Source organism: Oryctolagus cuniculus, chromosome 10 (assembly GCF_051225735.1).
Source record: "Oryctolagus cuniculus isolate XC-2025 breed Fujian yellow rabbit chromosome 10, ASM5122573v1, whole genome shotgun sequence".
Taxonomy (NCBI): Eukaryota; Metazoa; Chordata; class Mammalia; order Lagomorpha; family Leporidae; genus Oryctolagus; species Oryctolagus cuniculus.
In genome coordinates this window covers 41,901,298-41,921,595 of record NC_142876.1, presented here as the reverse complement: position 1 = coordinate 41,921,595, position 20,298 = coordinate 41,901,298, and the positions used below count along the sequence as shown (strand labels likewise).

The 20,298-nt window shown below is 45.3% G+C and overlaps 1 protein-coding gene across 1 annotated transcript in view; it reads right to left on the bottom strand.

Moving 5' to 3' along the window:
- The window catches only part of LOC149123742 (uncharacterized), a 52,689-nt gene that overhangs the window by 20,036 nt on the left and 12,355 nt on the right, over positions 1 to 20,298 (bottom strand). The window contains exon 4 of the mRNA XM_089304906.1: positions 2,890 to 2,993. Within this exon, the coding sequence (XP_089161032.1) occupies positions 2,890 to 2,993 (104 nt within the window). The remainder of the gene's footprint in view (positions 1 to 2,889; positions 2,994 to 20,298) is intronic.

Sequence of the window (20,298 nt, the reverse complement as noted above, 5' to 3'; positions counted from 1 at the left end):
AGGTCTTCCGATTCTGGTTCACTCCCCAAATGGCCACAATGGCCAGAGCTGGGCCGAACCGAAACCAGGAGCTTCTTCTGGGTCTTCCACATGGGTGCAGGGGCCCAAGGACTTGGGCCACCCTCTACTGCTTTCTCAGGCCACAGCAGAGAGCCAGATTGGAAGTGGAGCATCCGGGACTAGAACCAGCACCCATATGCGATGCCAGCACTGCAAGCAGAGGATTAACCTACTGCGCCACTGCCCTAGCCCCAGGAAAGAAGTTTTGACTAACCTCCCCAACCCCTCAGTTCCTTCCACTGCCTCTAACAATACCAAGACTCAGCCACGGCCTGAATCGATGGAACTACACGGCCGGTAGATGGCAGATTTTCCAGGTTTCCTAGGTGGTTTTGCTCCCCTCCGCTTCAAGGTTGTAGGTCTCCTGCCAGGTCCCCACCTGTCACTCTGCCATTGGCCTCTCCTTGTGTCCTCACACTGCTTATATTCCTTCTCCGACCCATTGCCCTGATCACCAACACCTCACACTCTCACCATCTACACCAATTTTTCTTTTGGATCTGAGCAATCGGAAGCAGAGGCTCAGATCCTGACCCCTTCTCTTCATCCCCAGGCACCCTGAGCAACAGCACTGGGCCCGCTCTGTGATGCAGCTTCTTCATCTAAACGGAGCATCCGAAGCGAAGGGTTTAATAGCACAGGCATCCGCCCCGCAGCAAGAGCACTGTCACCGCGATCAATGAGCCGTGCCATCCCCCCGCAGCGCCTCTGGGGAGCTGCAGATTGGAGGCGCTGTCCAGCTGCCCACGACACTGTTGATCGTGACTCAGGGATGGCCATTTGAAGGCGAGTGAACTTTCTTCGCTCTCTTCTGTGCTGTTGGCAAAGTGTGAGATTGCTGGGCTGTCAACTCCGAGTCACAAATCTGCTATCTGCTAGTTACTTGCATCGACTCCAGTGATTTCTCCAACACCAGAGTACCCGAACTCCAGCCAGCAGCCCCTGCAGCTCAGCTCTCTCACCCCTGCTTTCCCCCCACCCATGCTTCTTGGCTCTCAGTCCCCAAACAGAAGCAGAGAGGAGCTAACTCTTCTCCTCTGTAGGGACTCATTTTCCCTCCCCAGCCCTCATTCTTTGTCCTTTTAAGCCAGAGCTATTATTACTTCTAATTTGCATTGAATGGTCCCTTAGCAACCATCACACACTGAATCTGATACTAACTTGCTTCTAATACTTCTAGATTTACCACAATCTTGGCTCTTCCAGAATGCAACTTAAAATGTGACAAACAAGAATATAAACAGCTTTCTCTATATCCACAGACATAAAAATCCTCCTCTACCCAACAGTTGCCCTACAGCCAAGCTGACTAGGAAGCAGGTTGTAGACAATCCTATTCTTCCCTTGCCAACAATAAAAACAGTCTCACAGATTGGCTCCCCTGGAAACATTTTTAGACTAAAAACTCAGCCGCTGCTCCTAAGAGTAAGGGAAATATTTTAAACCACATACAATATTTAAATAAGTGGACAATTCATCACACTTTTTAAAAACATAATTAGACTTTACCTTTTCCAGAGAGGACATAAAAACAGACATATGCATTTGGTGTAAATATTCTCACTATGGCTGATTTCAAACTATCAATTGTTTAAGCAGAGTCTCACAAAACTGAATTACAAGCAAGAAGGATGGAAACCACTCTTAAAAGATACATAAGATGCAACCAGATAGCATAAACAGAGAGTGGCTAAGAAAGAAGGAAACAAAGACAGAGGCCGAAGACGAAGCCAGGAACACATAAATACAAAGACGCGTCCTATAAAACCCCGTATTCACGCATGACACTCACAGGCGGCGTTAAGAAACTTCCAACTCTGGAAGGAGAAGATCACCGGCTTCACAGTACTCTTAAGATAAAAATAAGTCTCACGCTGAGAAGTGCCAGCTTCCTGTTCCTCAAGTAGGTCACATTTCTCCTCCTGAGGGTCTCCCAAAGCGAAGACTGTGTCACAGAATGAGTGCCCTCAACAACATCCCGCTGATGGTCTGACCTTGAGACTGCAATTAGGTGAAAGCAATGAGACAGGATGTGGTGTCCACCCCGAGTCCAGGAACCAGCGTTCCTGCAGTCTGCTTAATCCCTGGCAGGTGGAGCTATGGATTTACACCACAGCCTTGGAGTAATCTTCAGAGCTCTTGCTAAAGATCAGACTGCACTAAGTTTGAAATTCCTCTCCCAGACAGATCTCTGCACCTGAAACTCGGTCACCAGACATAAAACCCAACCCATGAGTCCTAACTGACAATCAGGGCACAGAAACGGCATTCCATTTGGAATTCAAGGGTGTCTACCAAGAACCCCCTTAGGGGCCCGTGGCCCTTCTATTTGGAAGTAATTTCTGATGCACTATTCCTAGTGCCTAAGGAAATACTAAATATCTAGGTTCTAATCGACATTGGCACAATGGCTTCACGGGCCCAAAGGGAAGGGAGGGAAATGACAGTTGTGCAATGAACTGAGCACTTCCTGGATTTTATCAATCTTCTTCTCAAATGTCCACAAAAAAGAAAAGGTCACCTCCCCAATTGCTTAGCATCTGAAAAGCTTTTAGTTTAAAAATAAGTAAACTTTTTGCTGATGTGTAACACAGACAAAAACAGTGCACAAATCATAATACAAAGAAAACCAAGACTGCAGTGCTAGATCCAAGAGAGCTGTGATGTGTTTTGCTGTGTTAGGATTCTTGGGACTAATTAGATTGATGCTTAAATTATGATTAACATGACTATGCTTTGACAGCACTCACTCCATTTTGAGCTTTTTCTCAGAACCAAGGCTAACCTGAGCCAAGTGGCTGCCTAATAGCAAAGGGGCCCATTACTTACTTCCTCCTGCTGACATCCAGAGAGTCACACTGACTGCAGTGGGCCCATATGCAAAGGGGAGAGTTTGGGTCTGGGACTTCTTCTCTGCAATTGACACCTGGAAGCTAAAATAAAATACCTCTGAGCAAGAAATTCCAGTGCCTTCAAATGGCCACCTGAGACCCATGTCACTGGGACTCCATTTCTCCTGCAAGAATTTACCTGGAAATGCAAGCAGGTGCCAAAGGCTCTGCTGGACTGAAAAGTCCTTTGCATCATTACTGATGATTTGATGGCATCTAGACTCACCCATGTCACCTCAAAGGGGCATCTACCCAGACTATTTGGAAAATTCCCTGCATGGACGAATAGCGTTTGGTTGGTTACTCGCACTCCATGACCAAGTAAATTTCTTTTCCATATTTCCTCACCTTTTTTATGTATACCCTGTGTTTATTTTCACTTATTCTGTTTGTTGGTGTCTTGCAATAAACCAGTTAATTTGGGAACTGTATTTGTCTCACATGCCATTTCATTTAACTAAAGAATAAAAGTTCCTGCCTCCTTGGAAAAATTATAATCCTGGGGGCTGGCACTGTGACACAGCAGGTTGAAGCACTGGCCCTAGTCCTGGCTGCTCCACTTCCCATCCAGCTCTCTGCTATTGCCTGGGATAGCAGAAGATGGCCCAAGTCCTTGGGCCCCTGCACCCGCGTGGGAGCTTGGAAGAAGCTCCTGGCTTCGGATCAGCTCAGCTATGGCCGTTGTGGCCATCTGGGAAGTAAATCAGTGGATGGAAGACCTCTCTCTGTCTCTACCTCTCTCTGTAACTCTGTCTTTCAAATAAATAAGTCTTTAAAAAAACACTAATAATCCTTGAGGTCTCAGTTGTCACAAAGTACTGGGGAAACCAAGCCACCTTGCTGGCCCAGCATGACAAAGTCAGAACATTAGCTGTCCCAACTGTCCTCCTGTACCCTCCTCTAGTCACCTTCCATAACCACTGACAACGTTTGTTCAGTTCAGTTGGTTTTGAACCTTACATTAAGAGACACACATGGTAAGAAGTGTTTGTGTTTGTTTTGCCTGGGTTCTTTCACACATCATCATGTTTATGAGATTCATCCACATGGTTACAAGTAGGAACAGACACTTCACTCTTATTACTATGTAGTATTTCATTGTTTGTATATATCCCAAGGTATCCATTTTACTTTTGATAAAAGTTGAGTTGTTTGCAGATTTCAGTTGCTAGGAATAAAGATGTTTCTGAGCGTTCAAGCACATGTCTCCCGGTGGACATAGCAATCTTTCTTTTGGGTATATACACAGTAGGAAACTGTTGTATCATATTGTATTGCTTTAGTAAATCCTGCCATAGAGTGTTCCAGAGTGGTTGGACCAAAATGTAACATTTTACTGTTTCAAAAATACAAAAACCTTTTAAAACATGGTGATCCAAAATGGAAAAGTAATGACAGAATTGGTTCATTAGTGTATAGCTTGTGACATAACTCTATACAAGCTAACATCACTGGGAAGCCTGAAATAAACAGATTTGGACATTTAAAAGAAAGATTTGAGGCTCATCATAAGTCAAAGAAGCAGAGGAACAAACATTCATCCATCCATTCATTAAACGAACAACAAGTTACTTCTCAGCTCAGTTCACAATAGCTAAGATAAGGAATCAATCCAAATGTCCATCAACTGAAGACTAAAGAAATTATGGAATTTGTACACAATGGAATACTACACAGTGGTAAAAAATGAATACAACTGGAAAACATACTTAGTGAAATAAGCCAGTCCCAAGAGGACAAATATGATTGTTCTCCCTGAGCTGAGAAAACTAATAGTGCACCCAAAAGGTAATCTATAGAAGTGAAATTGACACAGTGAAATGTGATGACTTTGAACAGCCCTTGTCTCAACTGTTGAGGAACAGTTTTTTCTGTTTTTTTTTTTTTCATTATATTTGTTGAACTCTTTATTTAGTATAGTTAACCTTAAGTGTATAAAGTTAATTGAAAATAGATCTTAGTAAAAAATAAGAATGGGAATAGGAGAGGGAGGAGGAAGAAGGGTGGGAGGGTGGGCACAGTGGAAAGAATCACCATGTTCTTAAATTTGTATTTATGAAATGCATGAATTTCGTATTCCTTAAATAAAAGGTTTCTGGGGGAAAAAACTAGAACAAGTTACTGCCGGGGAACACAAGGGTTGGTTTCCATCACAGGCATTTGTATTAAGGAACAAGGTGAGAATAATTTCCATTTCCCCTGGTGTTCAGTGTTGTATTGTAGATGGCAGCCAATGCTCACCAAAAAGGGGAAGTACTTACAGACTTGCAAGACAGAGAGGTAAAGGTAGAGGTAAGCCTGTTTCTATTTGCAGATGGTGTGAGAATATACCTGGGAAGTCCTGGAGAATCAACAAAACTTACTCAAACAACAAAATAGTTCAAGACAGTAAGAGAAAGCAAAATCAACCTTGGGAAACATCAGTCTGCATATATACAAATAATAACCAGTTAGAGCAAATTCTATTTACAATAGCAACCATAAATAAATAAAATATATGGAATATACTTAACAAATGTGAACAATCTAAATGAGAAAACTTCAAGCTCCTGATGACAGGAAAGTAGATTTGAACAAATGGAAAAGCAATTCTTGTTCTTGGATAGAAAAAAATCTCTATCATAAAGATGTCAGTTCTCCTGAAATTAATTTATAAATTTAATGAAATTTTAATAAAAATACTAACAAATGTTTTTATGGAGCTAGGTAAGTTGACATTAAAATTTATATGGCCAGTCACAAAAGATCACATACTATCTGAATCTATTTATATGAAATATCTAACATGGGCAATTTTATAATAGAAACAGAAATTAGATTCATGATTGCTTGTGACCAGGAGGAGGGTAGAGGAGAGAATAAGGATTGATATGCCAGCCGTAGCGGCCATTTTGGGGGTGAACCAATGGAAGGAAGACCTTTCTCTCTGTCTGTCTCTGTCACTGTCTAACTCTGCTTGTCAAAAAAAAAAAAAAAAAAAAAGGAAAAAAAAGAATAAGGATTGATAGTAATAGGCACAGGGTTTCTTTTAGGAAGGACAAAAATGTTCTAACTTTCAGTGTTGATGGTTTCAATACTCTGTCCATATACTACTAAAAATACTGAATTTCACACTTAAAACAAGTAACATGTATGATATATAAATTATATTCTAGTAAGTCTGTTGAAAATTCTAAATGGAAAAACAAACATTCAGAAATTGGAAAGCAATGAAAAATAAAATCTACAAGCCAAGACAAATCCTATAATACGTTAAAACATGTATTAAATCCTCTATAATTAAAACAAAATATGGTGAATATTTAAAGACAGACCAGTGAAACAGCATTCAAAGATCAAAACAGAGCCCAGTACATTTGGAAATTTAAAATGTGATAAACATCACATCTCACTTTTTAATAAGTAGTACTGGAACAACTGGCCAACCTTTTGTAAAAAGAAAAATTATATTTCATGCCTTATACATCAGCTCCAAATGCATTAGGAAACTAATGCATAAACTTTTTTAAGAAAATCATACAAGCAACTGGAAAAAAAATACAGTTACATTCCTGTTTGACCTGGGTGTGAATAAAGACTGTGACACAAAATCTAGATAATAAAAAATATTGATAGATATGTTTATAAAAATAAAAATGTTTGCATGTGAAAATTCACCATAAACAAAGTCAAAAACCAAGCGACATGGTGAAGATAGTGTAAGACTAAATCTCCCGAGGCTGGCGCCGCGGCTCACTAGGCTAATCCTCTGCCTTGCCGTGCCGGCACACCGGGTTCTAGTCCCGGTCGGGGCGCCAGATTCTGTCCCGGTTGCCCCTCTTCCAGGCCAGCTCTCTGCTGTGGCCAGGGAGTGCAGTGGAGGATGGCCCAGGTATTTGGGCCCTGCACCCCATGGGAGACCAGGATAAGCACCTGGCTCCTGCCATCGGATCAGCGCGGTGCGCCGGCCGCGGCGGCCATTGGAGGGTGAACCAATGGCAAAGGAAGACCTTTCTCTCTGTCTCTCTCTCTCACTGTCCACTCTGTCAAAAAAAAAAAAAAAAAAAAAAAAAAAAAAAAAAGACTAAATCTCCCACAGATTACAACTATAAACGGCAGACAAAATCTTTTTAATAACTATCTAAAAATAACTACCCAGAGCAGGCAGACACTGGACAGGAGTCCACCCTTGGAAGGAGCCACCACAATAACAAGTTTCCATTCTTCCAGCTTCTCTCCTGAGGGCAGCTCCAGCCTAGTGGGCACCTCCCAGGGCAAGCAGAATCAGATAAAAGGCCGCAGTCTCACTGGCTTAGGGAATCAAAGGCTGAAGCTCAGGGCTGTTGCCACAGCTGAAAGGTGAGAAGAGAGCGCAGGGAAAGGGGGAAGCCACAGAGGAGGTGCTCCACGCCCCTGAACTACGCATGTGCCAATCAGACCCCAAGCAGCCTACCTAAGGCTAAAAGAGTAAGATGATACATCAGCCGTCCTGGAGGCAGGCATTCAGCCTAGAGGTGGGGATGCGGTAAGAGTGCTGGCACCTCACAGTGGACCACCCAGGTTTGATACCTGACACCAGCTCCCAACTGCAGCTTCCTGCCCTGGGGAGCGGCCAGACTTGAGGGTTCAAGGAACAGGTCTCCACCACCAGTGTGGGAAACCTACTGAATTTCTGGCTCCTGGCTTTGGCCTGGCCCAGGCCCAGTCCCGAGCACTTTTAGGGAGTAAACCAGCAGATGGAATCTCTCTGTATCAAATATTTTTTTTAAAATGTCAGTTGTTGCTCACCACAGCTAAGATTTTCAAATATGAGTTCAGCCAAGGTAAGTGTCTGCTGAAAAACAAATTTTAATCTTTTTGGAGGAACCGTAACAGAAGCCAGAGCCGATGGAGCATGCTGCCTGCAATACAAAAGAAAACCCTAGGCACACACACACACACACACACACAGGGAATGACACCCACATGGAAGAGAAAAGGACAGTCAATGGAGACTGATTCTAACATAACCAAGATGTTGGCCTTAGCAGATGAAGATCTTTAAAGCAGTAAGTGAAACTGTGTTCAAAGATGTATAAGAAAACAAGGTCAAAATCAGCAGACGGACATTTTGGAAAAGATGGATCAATATAATCCAACCAAAGGCAAGAAGAAAAAGGATTTAAAACAAAACTCTCAGTCACCTGTGGAACAGTATCAAGACAAGACATACGGGGTCGGCGCTGTGGCATAGCGGGCAAGGCCACCACCTGCAGTGCCAGCATCCCACATGGGCGCTGGTTTGAGTCCCAGCTGCTCCACTTCCGATCCAGCTCTCTGCTGTGGCCTGGGAAAGCAGTGGAGGATGGCCCAAGTCCTTGGGCCCCTACACCCACATGCAAGACCCAGAAGAAACTCCTGGCCTCTGGCTTTGTATCAGTGCAGCTCTGGCCATTGCAGTCATTTGGGGAGTGAACCAGTGGATGGCATCTCTCTCTCTGCCTCTGTCTCTGACTTTCTGTAAATCTGCCTTTAAAGAAAGAAAGAAATCTTAAAAAAAAAAAAAAAAAGACAAGACATACATAGAATTCCAGAAGGAGAGGAGAAAGAGTGAAGCAGAGGCCGGCGTTCGGTGCAGCAGACACTAACTGGGACACCTACGTCCCCTATCAGAGCACGTGGGCTCAAGTCATGGCTCTGCTTCAGATTCTACCTTCTGGTTAACTGCACCCTGGGAGGCAGCAAGTGATGGCCCAAGCACTTGGGTCCCTGTCACCCATGTGAGAGACCCCAATTGGCCTGGTCCAAGCTGTTGAAGAGTGAGCCACTTGATCAAAGATTTTGCTCTCTGCCTTTCAAGTAAATAAAAATAAATAAATGTTTAAAGAATATATTAAAATGAAGAAAAAGTAATATCTAAAATATCCAAAGAAAATCTCAGTGAGCCCTAAGCACAAAATACATGTGAAGGTATTCTGTAAAATTTTAAATAAGTGGAATTAAGGGGCCAATGCCATGTTGTAGTGGGTAAAGCCACCACCTGCAGTGCTGGCATCCCATATGGGTGCCGATTTGAGTCCGGGCTGCTTCACTTCCAATCCAGCTGCCTGCTAATGTGCCTGGGAAATCAGAAGAAGATGGCATAAGTCCTTGGGCCCCTGCACCTATGTGGGAGACTAGGGAGAAGATCCTAACTCCTGGATTTAGATTGGCTCAGCTCTGGCCATTACGGCCATTTGGGGAGTGAACCAGCAGATGGGAAATTTCTCTCTCTCTCTCCGTCTCTGTCTTTCCCTTTCTCTCTCTCTGTAATCCTGCCTTTCGAATAAAATAAATAAATCTTTAAAATTCTTTAAAAAGTGGAATTAAAAGATAAGTTTATTTTGGTACAAAAAATTGAAAGCCATGCACACTTTTCCCGTAGCATGATTATTTGTGAACTCTGGGAATACTCTCCATTGTCTGCAAAGGAAATCACAAACTTCTAAAATCAAAGATAAAAAGATGCTGAAATCAGCCAGAGAAAAATGATAAATTATATATAAGGAAGCAGTAATATGAATGACAGCCAACTTTTTACCAAATAAAATGGAGGCCAGAACACAATGAAGACATGCAGTTAAAATGCTGAAATAAACTCAATCCAGAATTTCATACCATGAATATATATATTTTCAGACAAATAAAAACTAAGTGAATTAATTGCCAGCAGAGTTGCACTATCAGAGGTGCTAAGAAATGAAATACAATAGGGGCCAGCTTTGCGGCATAGAGGGTAAAGCTGCTGCCTGCAGCGCCGGCATCCCATATGGGTGCTGGTTTGTGTCCTGGCTGCTCCATGTCCTCATCTAACTCTCAGCTTACGTGCCTGGGAAAGCAGTGGAAGATGGCCGGAGCGCTTGGGATCCCTGTACCCACACGGGCGAATGGGATGCCGTTCCAGGCTCCGGGCTTCAGGCTGGCTCAACCCTGGCTGTTACAGCCATTCTGGGAGGGAACTAGTGGGTAGAAGATCTCTCTCCCTCTCCCTTCGGGTGTGTGCGCGTGTGTGTGTGCATACATCACTCTGTCCCATAACTTAAGAGAGGATGGGAGGGAAGAAAAAAGCTATCAAACCACAGAGCTGCCCACAACCTCTGAAACCTGCAATTTGAATGCCTGGCCCCTCCCTCTGGCCTGGTCAGTTCCTTCCCCCTTCTCCTGATCTCCCTCATCTCCCTGTCACCCTGGTATGCACTGCAGCTGAGCCTGCACGGGTGCCACATCCCCCACCCCCAGCAGGATTCCTACAGATGGGAGCTCTTACTGGCGCGAACATGAGTAGGCAACGTTTCTCAAGGCATCGCTGAATACACACGTGGTTCAACAGATAGCCTTTTCCTCACTCCTGCTTTTGCAGGCAAAAGTGCGTGGAAATTAGAAGAGGTGTAACGCAGCTGACAGCAATGTCTGAAATGATGGCAAAAACACCTGGAGTGCACAGTGCCTCTCCCACATAAGCAGGGCCATGGGCCACCTTGACCTGGTTGTGCTTGCTAAGGAGGACAAAGCCGAGATTCCTACTTCTGCACTGAGCCCTGCTGAGATACGGGCACCCTGGCCTCACAGGGTGTCAGACGGGTAGACAAAGGGCAATCAATGGTTGTCTCCTGGGATGTGGATGAATCTCATCACACTGGATCATGTTTCTCTCAAAAATGTTTGTTTATTTTCATCTACTTGAAATGCATAGTGGGGAGGGATGTGCATGTGGGGGAGGGAGGGAGAGAGAGAAGGGGGGGAGGGAGGGAGGAAGCGGGGGAGAGAGTGAGGGAGAGGGAGAGAAATCGGTCTTCCATCTGCTGGTTCACTCCCCGCAAATGCCTGCGACATTAGGGCTAAACCAGCACAAAGTCAGGTGTCCAGAACGCCACCCAGGTTTCCCTCTTGGGTGGCTGGGGCCCAAGTGCTTGATCCATCATCCGCCTCCCAGTATGCATTAGCAAGGAGTTAGATCTGTCTGAAGCGGCCTGGGCTCGAACCAGCACTCTGACATGAGATGGCAGCGTTGCAAGCAGCAGCTTAACCGTCTGTACCACGACACCCACTGGATCGCCTTACTCTTAAAATCCAGTGCTACCCGGTGTAGATCTCTTCTGGAATGCTAGCAAAGAATCAGTGTCCTGACAGAAGTTACAGGGCTCGTCAAGGCAAAATCTGGCATTATCTGTCCCAAATATATACACACAGAGATTTATAGTATCTGTGCTCAGAGTAGGCAAAGTCTCCCCACTCTCTGCTCATCAGCCCTGTCTTCAGCCCTATTCCCTGCACTGGGCAGCGTCCAGGTTTCGTGTGCAGGTCACTATCCCCAGGTTCCCCAGCTGCAGGCGGGGCCTGTCTGGTCTAGCCCAACAGGGCACCCCATTCCCCCAGCTGCTGTGTTTGGTTCTGGAATGAACTCATGCAGAAAGAGGGTGGCCCAGGCAGAGTCAGAGGGTCTTCATCACAGGCAGCTGGTGGCCCTGCCCCCACGGAGGGAAGGAAACGCCAGCACACAGCAGAGCAAAGGCAGGAGGAGCTAAGGGAAACAGACACAGAACCAGGACCGCGATCAAAACAGGCCTGCAGTCACAGGCACTTGGGTCACGAAAGCCCAGTAAATCTCCTAGGTGTTCAAGACTGGGCACTGGGCTGGATTTGCAGTAGCCAGCTACAGAAAGTACGCTGACTGAATATCACATATCCTCAGAACCACTACACAGTTATAGAACAGAAATCAACAGCTCAGGCAATTAGCATTAGAAATTCTGGACTGGAAAGGTGCTCTTCTCGCGAGTGACCAAAGAACAACATAGACCAAATGTTTTCATGGGGTAATGATATGTCACATAATCCATGCATCACTTTATACACTGGTCACTTCTAAGAGAATGTGAGTCTGTTTGCAATAAAAGACTTGTGTGTTAGGACAATTAAAGTAAGATTTAACTGGGGGCCAGTATTGTGGTACAGGTTAAGTCACCACTTGTGACATCGGCATCCCATATGAGAGTCCTGGTTCAAGTCCTGGCTACTCTGCTTCTGATCCAGCTTGCTACTAATGCACCTGGGAAGGCAGTGGATGATGACCCAAATGTTTGTGCCCCTGCCTGAAACTCCAGGCTCCCGGCTTCAGCCTGGCAGAGTCTGGGCTGATGCAGCCATTTGGGAAGTAAACCAGTAGATAGAAGATGTACCTGTCTCTGTGTATATGTCTGTCTCTCTTTCTAGCTCTTTGAAATAAATAAATCTTTCAAAATATTAAGAATTATCCAGGGAAATAGATGGATATATCAGATAATATCCATGAAGTAGAATATACAACTTAGCTCAGAGCATCCTGCTAGCCAAGGTAAAAAACCATCATCTTAAGATCTGGAAAGCATCCATTTTTGCTGGGAGATATGATGCTGTTTTCCCCAGCAGAAGTGTCAGGGTAGTTGTAGTCAATTTGGAAAGTTTAGGCCTCTGAATGCTGACGTTAGCTAATCCCCTTCAGCTCATCTGCATTTAGACTAGCACCAAAAGCATCAACCTTAACCTAAGTACTGACATCATGAAAATGTTGCCAGGTTCTGGCAGAGAAATGTTTACATCAGCACTGGCAAGCAAGCACAATGGGTTGCAGGTAATTTTTTAAGAAAGTACAATGTGAGGCCAACCTCATGGGACTGCAGCCAGTAGCAGCAGGAGGCTACATTGAGGGCATGAGCTCTGCAGCCCCTCTGTATCCTGAGGACACACCAGGGCAGGAGAGCAGAGATGCAGAGCGATGAGAAAGAAGAAAAATCACATGTGTGTGTGTGTGTGTGTGTCCATCAGGAGGGGCAGGGTTCCCTCAGAGAGGCAGCCAAGCAGCAAGCCCCTGGTGATGCAGCAAGAGAGAAGACATGCGTCATCGGTGTGTGCTGGCATAGGCCTCCACATTTCCCTGGAGAACTTCGCAAGTCCCCAAAACATTGTGCCCAGCCCCAGAGATAAAAGGGAGATCTGTAAGCTGCTTAGCCTGGGAAAGTGTTGCTGGGTAACTAGAGCTAATCTTTTTATCCAATACGCCACAAGGTAAGTTCTATTATTATTCCCATTACACTGCCCAGAAAGTGATGTGGATATTTGCCCAAAACTTCAGGGCTAATCTGTGATGGAGCTGGTGACGTGACCCAGAGGAGTCTGGCTCCAAAGCCAGCTATCTGTCCATCCAATCCACCTGCTCCGATTGGAGCTGCTGCACAGGGGGCAGCTCCATGTGTGTTGTGACTGTGTCCAACCTCCTCAGCTTCCCCTGTGCCTTTCCACATCCCCACATGATCCCACTCTACTACAGCCCCTCAAGGAGCAAGCCCCCAGCACCTTCAGGCAACAGAAGCCAACAGAGCACCCCCGCAGCCTCCAGCCCACAGCTCTGAGACACGCACGGGATGCACCCCCAGGTCCTGATGTTGCCGTGCTGATACTTCTTCCTTTCCTTTGCACATTCTGATTCACAAAAGCTAACTGCTGACCTCACCACTGACTAGAGGCTGTGCTCAATTCAACAAATGTAACGCTCGCTTGAGAATTCCAGAAGCTGGTCTGGAGAAAGCCGGCCGAAGTGGCAGAGTAATCTGGCTGGCCCCAGTCAGCATGACCAGAGGACAGGACGTATGGCTGCAGGGTGATGATGAGTGCCATGATCCAACCAGTCCCTGCAGCCAGCCCTGTCCGTTGTTCCACTTGTCCCTGACTCCCCATTTTCTCAAAGTTCTCCTGCCACCTTGCAAACTGAGGGGAAGAGCACCCCCACTCCAAGACACTGGAGTCTTGAAAAAACCTTTGCATCCACTCCCATGTCTGGCCAAATGACTGTCCAGCGTCAAGCAGCCTGGGCCTAATTTTAAGCAGTATCACTGGCAATCAGGCTCTGCTCCTCTCTGCGCAGGCATCCCTCTCCTGGAATCACCTCCCAGATAAGCTGTCTGCCGCAAAGCCCTTATCTCAGGCTGTGCGGCAAAGGAAGCTTAAACCAAGGGAAGGCATTAGCGTCACAGGACGTCAGGAAACAGAAGGGACGGTTTGTCCATTCCTTAGCACGTGTGCACTTTTATCGTTAACGCCACTGACCACTGCCCTGCTCTGGAGAGAGAAGTCGCAGAGGAAGAGGTTTGCAGGCAAAGACGGGCCCGGGCTCAGCCAAAGGCAAAAGATTTCCACGAACAAATAGGTCTGGCTGAGTGAGCTATCTATCTTCTGAGGGGTGACTTGTCCATTTCGAAGTCAGTCATGGCAGGAATCACCAGACCATGGAGCTGCCGGACAATGTGTGGTGTTGTCAGATAAAAGCATTTCAAAGGACTGCTTCTGTTGGGCGGCTGTCCAAGGCTGATGCAGTGGGTGTGTATAGTGTTACTTCTGGTTTCCTCTTAAGTGGAGCACCTAACTTTAAGGGGGGGGGGGGCCCACACATGTTACATTAGATGTCCTAATGCTATCAGCACTCATCTTTTAAATAGAAGTAGAGCCTTTGCTGCCTGGTGAAAAACCGAATCTTTTCCAGGCTGCCCAAGAGATCATGTTTCCACCAACTATTTGCAAAGTGTATGCTGAAGAATGGCTGAGAAAGAGACTTTCCCAGCTGCATTATATGTATGTAACTGTATCCAGTGGTCATTCCAGAAACAGGGTTTTTCTGAGGACAGCAAATGACTTTATTGTTAGACAGCCATGGGCCATCCTCTGAGCAAAGAAGAGTCCAAGGATATCATGAGCCTTTTTCTGTCCAGTTCTCTTACTTTAATGAAATCACATGTGGTCCAAGATATTCTTCAAAAAATAAATGTCAAAGAATTCTCTTTTCTGAGACATCTTATGAGAAAGTTCACCAGCAAGGGCAGGTGCTTTTCCTCGGAAACAAGAGGACAAGTGCTTCCATGAGTGCCGGTGCCCTGAGCTGCTCAGAGAGACAGATTCCAAACTCAGGGCCTAACCCTCCAAGGCAATGCGTGGGCCAGTTGGTGCCGGTGTCTCTGAGTGTGGTTAAGAGTATGGTGGGGGAGGGGAGCCCTTGTGGTAAGCAGGTGAAGCCACTGCTTGGGATGCCCCTATCCCTTTATCAGAGTACCTGGGATTGAGTCCCGCCTCCGCTTCCAATCCAGTTTCCTGCTAATGTGCACCTGGAAGGGGGCTGTGGCTCAAGTACTTGGGTCCCTGCTACCCACATGGAAAATCAGATGAATTTCCTGGCTCCTGGCCCAGTCCTGCCTATTGTGGGTATTTGGGGAATGAACCAGCAAATGGAAGATTGATCACTCTCACTCTTTCTCCCTTTCAAATAAATAAATATAAATTAAAAAAATTTAAAGAGCAGTGGGCCTGTGGCTCAGCCCTTTGAGGAAACACCAAGTGCATGGTGCAGGCATCTCTCAGATGGACATGAGGACAGCAGATTTGGAAGGGTTGGAAATCTCTCATACAGGATCTGACAGGATCCGACTGCTCCATGGGAGAACTATCTGTGCCAGGGTGAATCTATCACTGATGGCTGATGCCCACAACAACCACAGGCACAGGAGGGGAGGCAGGAGCAAGTCCCTCCTTCCTCTCATGGCCTTGCTGTTTTCATCCAGCACCCCCTATTGGCAGAGCCTAACCTGAGAAGCAGAAATGGGGTTTGCAGAGACACAGCCCAGCATGGGAGAACAGAGTAGGACGGGCAAGGCAGGGCAGGGTTGGGAGCTAAGAGACAAGCACTTAATGAGCAGCACTGCACACCACAAGATTTTCCGTTTGTGCTTGGAGTTCAGTAAAAAGTGAAATAGTACGAAAGTCATGGTGGATGTACAGTCTTGTGTTGGCAAAAGTACACTTGGCAAACAAGGGAAGTATTGCATATAACTAGAAATGGGATAGTCATTGAGTGCAGGGAGTGAAACCAGGATGTCGGTTTACCATGTTGTGGTGCCTGGGTTTGAGTCCTGCCTCTGCTTCCCAGTCCAGCCTCCTGCTAATGCACACCCTGGGAGGCAGCAGCAGATGGTCTAAGTACTTGGGTCCTTGCCAACCACGTGGGAAACTCAAACTGAGTTCGCAGCTCCTGGCCTCAGCCGTTATGAATATTTGGAAAACGAAGCAGTGAATGGGAGCACTCACGTGCACATGTACTCGCTCTCTCTTGCTCTGCCTTTCTAATAAATAAATCAATTGAATTCTTCTTAAAAACAGAAAAGGGGAGGGACGCTGTTCCTGCACGCTGTAGTAACTGCAACATTAGAAAGCCAGAGGCTGCTGAAAAATTGCATCACGCTGAGACGCATAAGCAGGCAACACCAAGATGCCACTAGAAAATCAGAAGACGCACATGATGGCAGAGCAAAAGGAAAAGGTGGAATTTTCCTGGCACTTGGAAAAGTACTGTGCATGGTGGGAAAAGGTGGCTTCTGCTTAGAACACCTTAGTCAACTCAAGAGAAGCAGCCCCATGGCGCACCCTGCAGGTCTGCTGCTTCGAACTCTCCTTTGCATTTCAGTTTTTTAAGCTCGCTCACTCACTCTCTCTCTCTCTCAGATTTATTTATTTATTTATTTGAGAGGCAGAGTTACAGAGAGAAAGGGGGAGAGACAGAAACAGGCCTTCCATCCACTGGTTCACTCCCCAAATTGCCACAATATCCGGAGCTGCGCCGATCCAAAGTCAGGATCCAAGAGCTTCCTCCAGGTCTCTCACATGGGTGCAGGGGCCCAAGGACTTGAGCCATCTTCTACTGCTTTCCTAGGCCATTAGCTGGGAGTGAGATTGGAAATGGAACAGGGGGACTTAAAGCCCCTATGGGATGCCAGTACTATAGGCGAAGGCTTAACCTACTATGCCACAGGGCCAGTCTCTGCACTTTATCAGATGGGGGTAAACAAGCAATCAGCTCAACATTTGGAACTCTCCAGAGTCTAAGTGTACTCCCTACTAGGGCATTAACCAACCCACTATGGGCTCCCGCCTTGTCAGCTCACTCCCTGCCCCCCAAAACCGTCCAATCAGCAGGCTGGAGAGAGAAAAACATGCATCAAGTTTCTGGAAAGACTTCTGTTCAAAGGTGCAGGATGGATATCTATTAACCCAGAAAACACATGTTCAAAGAACCTGATGGTGGGTGGAGAAAATGAAATCTACAAACCCTAGGGAAGGGGTGTGTGTGTGAAAGGATTCACATTCACAGCCAACATGGTGAGAGGGTGAGGGATGTTGTGAAAACTTCAGGCATAATAAGCAGCAGTCCTCCCCTCACATCCCTTCTAGAAGGCTCCTGACTACATCAGCCTCTGCCTATCTGCAGCCACCGGGGGGTGGGGCCAGCAGCATAAGGTCCCTGACCTGGACACCTTTCCTAGCAAGTGAGGATGAAGAGGACACTGAGGAATTGAATTAAGATGGCAGAGCAGGGAGGGAGCTTGCTGCTCTAGTCTAGGAGAGGATAGTTTTTAAAAAGCAGAAAGAGTGCAGTCTCAGGGAAGAGCTAGGGAGAAAATAGCAGAGGAAATTCTACACAAATTAGAGGACACAGTGGACCTCCATGGAAGGTGTGGACGCACACAACTCAGGACTCCAGCAACTGAGAGCCCCTGCACCAGTGTTGGAGAATGAGGTGAGACCAGACTGCAACAGCCACTGGCGAAAAAGCTGCAGGAAGAGCCTAGAGGGAATCCAGCTTGGAGCCCCATGTGGGATAGTGTACCTGCCAAACTAGAGGAGAAAAACTAGAAGAGGGGGCACATTTCTCTCTCCCCAGTCACCCTACAACGGCATCTTATAACTAGATGACAAAGAGCAGGCACCATGAGCTGGTGCTCATGTTCACACCCAGCAACCAGCCAAGCAGAGACTCCTGGGTCTGATAAGGAGAACAGACTGGGGGCTGGGAGCTCGTGATTGTGGGAGGCTTGTGTGCTAGGACTGTGAAAATACTGAGGCTGTGTGAGAGGACTCAGGGTGTGGCTGGGACTTTGAGCAGTCACTATGGGAGGCTCCACACAATCAGGGCTCCCTGGTTACCTGGTGAGGGACATTGCTGGGAATCTGAGCTTACCCTGAGGACTACACAGATCCTTTGTATGGTCCTTGTGGCAGAGCAGACGAATTACATACCCACTGGGGCTAGCGCCCAGGCACTGGTCTCCTTTGAGGAGCTTAGCTGATTCTACACTAACAGACAAGAAGAAACCTCCCCTCTGATTAAAACAAAAGAAGATTTACCACACCAAACCTAGGTGTGTCACCTCAGACATGCCCTTCACCCTGGAGCACTGAACAAGGCTCCCTGGCCACACCCACCACAGGCCTCTAGGTATTCCCTAAAGGTAGACACTCCACTAATCTGCAGAGGAGTAGTACAATGATAAAAGCCACCATGGTGAAAAAACAAAGAAACCAACGACTATCTCCACAAATGCCAAATAACAAACGCACCAATTCAAGAAACAAGAACAAGGAAGACTACATGATGCCTCAAAAAGAACAAGGCACTTCAATACTAGAATGAAGATGATGATTGAATAAATGCCAGAAATGGAATTCAAAAAATTGATCATAGGATTACTTAGAAATAATCAGAAGCAAATGCACGAACTAAGGAAATTTGTACAGGACATGAAAGAAAATCTCTCCCATGAAATTTGAGCTTAAGAAAAATCAAAATGAAACCTTGGAAATGAAGAATTTAATAGAATAAAAATGCAGTGGAAAGCCTTAACAACAGATCATTACAGCAGAAGAAAGAATATCCAACTTAGAAGATAAAGCATGGGAAGTTATAGTCAGATCAAACACAAGAAGAAAGTAGAAAACTAAAAAACGCTGTTGGTAATCTACAGAATACTATCCAATGACCCAACATAAACCTGTGTTCTAGGAGTTCCTGAAGATGTGAAAAGAGACAAAGGATTGGAAGGCCTTTTTAAGTGAAATAATAACAGAAAATTCCTCCAATTTGAAGAAAGAGACATCCAAGTACAGGAAGCACATAGAACTCCTAATAGACATGACCAGGAAAGATCCTCACCACAAAACATTGTAATCAAACTCACCACAGTAAACCATAAAGAAAAGATTCTAAAACGTGCATTAGAGAAATGCCAGATTACTTTCAGAGGATCTCCAAATAGACTCATACAGTGGACTTCTCATCAGAATCCCTACAGGCTAGGAGAAAATGATGGGATATACTCCAAATCTTAAGACAAAAGGGCTGTCAGCTCATAATACTATGCCCTGCTGCCTTTCTCTGAAGGGAGGAAGGAACCTCCACTGTGATACGGCCTTGACTAAACAAATTCAGAGTCGGTGAACTCAAGGGGCTTAGCCTAGACAGCTCATAGCAAGAGTCTCGGGTGATTGCTGACATCATAAATAAAAGTGCCAATTGTTAAATCAACAACGGGAGTCATTGGGTACATGCTCCCCATGTAGGATCTCTGTCCTTAATGTGTTCTTCTGTGAAACTTAAAAACAACACTACTAGTCGAACAATACCCTATACCTTGTGCGGTTGTGTGAGTGCAGCCTGTTGAAATCCTTGCTTAGTATATACTAAGTTGATCTTCAGTATATGAAGGTAATTGAAAATGAAACTTGATGAAGGGCGGGATGGGAGAGGGAGTGGGAGAGGGGAGGGCCACGGGAGGGAGGGAGGTTGGGGGGGAAGCCACAACAATACAAAAGTTGCACTTTGTAAATTCACATTTATTAAATTAAAAAAATAACTATATAACAAACAAACAAACAAAAGAAACAGAAAAAAAACTTAATACTTTGCCCTTTTAGTATTTTTTATGTTCTACTTAAAACTATTGGTTGAACTCTGTAATTAATACACAATTACTCTTAGGTGTTTAATTAATGCTATAACTAGTACTCAAATAGCATTTTACACTTTGTGTTTCTGTGTGGGTGCAAACTGTTGAAATCTTTACTTAATATATGCTAAATTGATCTTCTGTATATAAAGATAATTGAAAATTAATCTTGATGTGAATGGAAGGGGAAAGGGAGTGGGAGAAGGGAGTGTTGTGGGTGGGAGGGAAGTTATGGGGGGGGGGGGAAGCTATTGTAATCCATAAGCTGTACTTTGGAAATTTATGTTCATTAAATAAAATAAAATATAAAATAAAAATAATAATAATACTATGCCCTGCAAAGCTCTCATTTATGAACAAAGGTGAAATAAAGACCTTCATAACAAACAGAAATTGAAAGAATTTGTCACAGACCATCCAGACCTGTAAAATACACTTAATGATGTGCTGCACACAGAAACACAGAAACAAGGTCATCACTACAAAAGGTAAAAAAAAGAAAATCTCCCAGTAAAAGCACAAAAGAAATACAAAGTAAAAAATAGGAATAT